At 48.2% G+C, this 4493-nt stretch overlaps 1 protein-coding gene across 2 annotated transcripts in view; it reads left to right on the plus strand.

Moving 5' to 3' along the window:
• Positions 1-1309: 1309 nt before the first annotated feature.
• LOC112237357 (potassium voltage-gated channel subfamily A member 1-like) overlaps positions 1310-4493 on the plus strand; it is an 11671-nt gene continuing 8487 nt past the window's right edge. Inside the window, exons 1-2 of one of the 2 annotated variants that reach the window (XM_042327727.1) lie at positions 1310-1599; positions 3553-4383. In XM_042327727.1, coding sequence (XP_042183661.1) covers positions 3649-4383 — 735 coding nt within the window. In that variant the 5' untranslated portion in view covers positions 1310-1599; positions 3553-3648. The remainder of the gene's footprint in view (positions 1600-3552; positions 4384-4493) is intronic. The other variant, XM_042327726.1, reaches the window with a different exon arrangement.

The raw sequence follows: 4493 nt of genomic DNA on the forward strand, positions 1-4493 counted from the left end.
GGGGCTGACATTAGGGGGTGGGGGTATGAAGAGTACTTTAAGAGAGAGGCAGGGGGCTGACATTAGGGGTGGGGGTATGAAGAGGACTTTAAGAGAGAGGCAGGGGGCTGACATTAGGGGGTGGGGGTATGAAGAGGACTTTAAGAGAGAGGCAGGGGGCTGACATTAGGGGTGGGGGTATGAAGAGGACTTTAAGAGAGAGGCAGGGGGCTGACTGACATTAGGGGGTGGGGGTATGAAGAGGACTTTAAGAGAGAGGCAGGGGGCTGACATTAGGGGTGGGGGTATGAAGAGGACTTTAAGAGAGAGGCAGGGGGCTGACATTAGGGGTGGGGGTATGAAGAGGACTTTAAGAGAGGCAGGGGGCTGACATTAGGGGTGGGGGTATGAAGAGGACTTTAAGAGAGAGGCAGGGGGCTGACATTAGGGGGTGGGGGTATGAAGAGGACTTTAAGAGAGAGGCAGGGGGCTGACATTAAGGGTGGGGGTATGAAGAGGACTTTAAGAGAGAGGCAGGGGGCTGACATTAGGGGGTGGGGGTATGAAGAGGACTTTAAGAGAGAGGCAGGGGGCTGACATTAGGGGGTGGGGGTATGAAGAGGACTTTAAGAGAGAGGCAGGGGGCTGACATTAGGGGGTGGGGGTATGAAGAGGACTTTAAGAGAGAGGCAGGGGGCTGACATTAGGGGTGGGGGTATGAAGAGGACTTTAAGAGAGAGGCAGGGGGCTGACATTAGGGGTGGGGGTATGAAGAGGACTTTAAGAGAGAGGCAGGGGGCTGACATTAGGGGGTGGGGGTATGAAGAGGACTTTAAGAGAGAGGCAGGGGGCTGACATTAGGGGTGGGGGTATGAAGAGGACTTTAAGAGAGAGGCATGGGGCTGACATTAGGGGTGGGGGTATGAAGAGGACTTTAAGAGAGAGGCAGGGGGCTGACATTAGGGGGGGGGGTATGAAGAGGACTTTAAGAGAGAGGCAGGGGCTGACATTAGGGGTGGGGGTATGAAGAGGACTTTAAGAGAGAGGCAGGGGCTGACATTAGGGGGCAGGGGGTATGAAGAGGACTTTAAGAGAGAGGCAGGGGGCTGACATTAGGGGTGGGGGTATGAAGAGGACTTTAAGAGAGAGGCAGGGGGCTGACATTAGGGGGTGGGGGTATGAAGAGGACTTTAAGAGAGAGGCAGGGGGCTGACATTAGGGGTGGGGGTATGAAGAGGACTTTAAGAGAGAGGCAGGGGGCTGACATTAGGGGGTGGGGGTATGAAGAGGACACCATGCTGAGGGTGTAGAGAGAAGGCAGTGGATTGAATTTCGACCTGACAGCATTCTCCAGAGGAATAGTAGGCATGAGAGAGAGCAAAGGGGAGAGACTGAAGGCTGTGACCTACAAACAAGCTTAACTATCTTCACTTCACCCAGGGTGGGGTATCAGCAGACAGATCAACACTACCTCTGAAGGAGCCATGGTGCAGACAGACAGACAGACAGCCAGACAGACAGACAGCCAGACAGATACCCTGTGGCGGAGGTACAGTAGTGGAGGCACCGTGATTCTCTTGAGTAATTAGTCTCTTTCAACAGTAGCTGACTGACAGAGGGGTGAGTGGAACAGTGCAGGCTGCTTCTTGTAAATAACACCAATAATATGGTTACTCCACAGCAGCATGCTTGGGCATGGCATGTAACTAGGATGTTTATGAGTAGGACTCTGTGTTATTCTAATAATGGCTGAGTTGACTGTAAAGACTAACCTTCTGATTAAAGAAATAGTCATTCTGACCATAAAGGTTAATGGTTCTGATTGAAATAACACCTGGCTAGTTCATGCTTTTACTTGTTATTCTTTACTGTAGATGTAAAATGTGTCTTGCATTCTACCGGTCAAGACTTTCAGAACATTGACTCATTCAAGGGTTTTTCTTATTTGAACTATTTTCCACATTGTAGAATAATAGTGAAGACATCAAAATTATGAAATAACACATATGAAATCATGTAGTAACCAAAAAAGTGTTAAACAAATCAAAATATATTTTGTATTTGAGATTCTTCAAATAGCCACCCTTTGCCTTGATGACAGCTTTGCAACCTATTGGCATTCTCTCACCAGTTTCGCAAGGTAGTCACCTGGAATGCATTTAAATTAACAGGTGTGCCTTCTTAAAAGTTCATTTGTGGAATTTCTTTCCTTCTTAATGTGTTTGAGCCAATCAGTTGTGTTGTGACAAGGTAGGCAGAGTATACAGAAGATAGCCCTATTTGGGAAAAGACCAAGTCCATATTATGGCAAGATCAGCTCAAATAAGCAAAAGGAAATGACAGTCCCTCATTACTTTAAGACATGAAGGCCACTCAGTATGGATCATTTCAAGAACTTTGAAGTGCAGTCGCAAAAACCATCAAGCGCTATGATGAGCTATGATGAGTAGTTAGCTCATCAATTTCGACTTGAATTTCGGCTCTCATGAAGATCGCCACAGGAATGGAAGACCCAGAGTTACCTCTGCTGCAGAGAATAAGTTCATTAGAGTTACCAGCCTCAGAAATTGCAGCCCAAATAAATGCTTCACAGAATTCAAGTAACAGACACTTCTCAACATCAACTGTTCAGAGGAGACTGTGTGAATCAGGCCTTCATGGTTGAATTACTGCAAAGAAACCATGACTAAAGGACACCAATAAGAAGACGAGGGTTGCTTGGGCCAAGAAACACGAGCAATGGTCATTAGACTGGCGGAAATCTGTCCTTTGGTCTGATGAGTCCAAATTGGCGATTTTTAGTTCCAGCCGCCGTGTCTTTGTGAGACGCTGTGTGGGTGAACGGATGATCTCCGCATGTGTATTTCCCAACATAAAGCATGGAGGAGGAGTTATGGTGTGGGGGTGCTTTGCTGGTGACACTGTCTGTTATTTATTTAGAATTTAAGGCACCCTTAACCAGCATGGCTACCACAGCATTCTGTAGCGATACGCCATCCCATCTGGTTTGGGTTTAGTGGGACTATCATTTGGTTTTTCAACAGGACATTTTTATTTTATTTTTGAAATGTAACCTTCATTTAACCAGGCAAGTCAGTTACAATGACCCCACACACCTCCAGGCTGTGTAAGGGCTATTTGACCAAGAAGGAGAGTGATGGAGTGCTGCATCAGATGACTCCACAATCCCCCGACCTCAATCAAATTGAGATGGTTTTGGATGAGTCAGACCGCAGAGTGAAGGAAAAGCAGCCAACAAGTGCTCAGCACATGTGGGAACTCCTTCAAGACTGTTGGAAAGGTATTCCATGTGAAGCTGGTTGAGAGAATGCCAAGAGTGTGCAAAGCTGTTATTCTACAATGTAGAAAATAGTAAAAATAAAGAAAAACCCCTGAATGAGTAGGTGTTCTAAAATTTTTGACCGGTAGTGTATTTGCGGGTGAATTGGCGTAAATTACTTAACGCTTACATTTCCATGAAATAATTATGAGTATTAAAATTGCCAATAATGTGTGTTGTTTCTCCTCCCACTTCTTTATCTGCCTTTACCTGATATGTCTCTTCTTCTGCAGTACCTGATATGTTTCTTGATAACTTCAGCAGCGTTGTGCATTTCTCTCTAGAGTAAGGGGACAAACTGTCCTCACAACGAACTAAATAGAAGCTGAATGACAGACCAAGGAATGGAGAACCATGACAAGGGTGGAGGTGAAGGAGGAGGAGAAGGAGACAAGAAACATCTCCCAGAGGAGGTGAGCGAGAGCGACAAGGAGACCAAGGACCAGCGCAACAAGGCGGAGAAGGGAGAGAAGGAGACAGAGAACAACGGCAGTGAAAAGGAGAGGGTTGAGGGGAAAAGGGAAAGCTGTCGTCGCTCAGGCTCCCTGTGGAGGGGGGGCTGGGCCCTGACGGAGCGGCTAGCCATCAACGTGTCGGGGATGCGGTACGAGACACAGCTCCGCACTCTGGCCCAGTTCCCTGACTCCCTCCTGGGGGACCCAAACCGCAGAATTCGCTACTTTGACCCTCTGCGCAATGAGCTGTTCCTGGACCGGAACCGGAACTGCTTTGACGCCATCCTCTACTTCTACCAGTCTGGCGGGCGGCTGCGGCGGCCTGCCAACGTGCCCCTGGATGTGTTCTTGGATGAGCTGCGCTTCTATGAGCTTGGTGAGGAGATCATGGAACGCTTCAAGGAGGATGAGGGCTTCCCCAAGGAGGAGGTGCCTGCGCTGCCTGAGAACGAGATGCAGAGGAAGGTTTGGATGCTTTTTGAGCACCCAGAATCCTCCTCGGGCGCACGCATCATCGCCATCATCAGCGTCATGGTCATTGTGGTGTCCATCGCCATCTTCTGCTTGGAGACGCTGCCTGACTTCAGGAACGAAAAGGAACTCCGAGAGGTGAGAGGGGGCTATTGTGGGGCCAGGGGCTTGAGGGCCAATCAGAAATGACACACAGGAAAGAGAGAATGAGAGAGAAACAGAGAATAGTAGAAAAGGAAACAAACAAA

The sequence above is a fragment of the Oncorhynchus tshawytscha genome, linkage group LG09 (assembly GCF_018296145.1).
Source record: "Oncorhynchus tshawytscha isolate Ot180627B linkage group LG09, Otsh_v2.0, whole genome shotgun sequence".
In the NCBI taxonomy this organism is placed as follows: domain Eukaryota; kingdom Metazoa; phylum Chordata; class Actinopteri; order Salmoniformes; family Salmonidae; genus Oncorhynchus; species Oncorhynchus tshawytscha.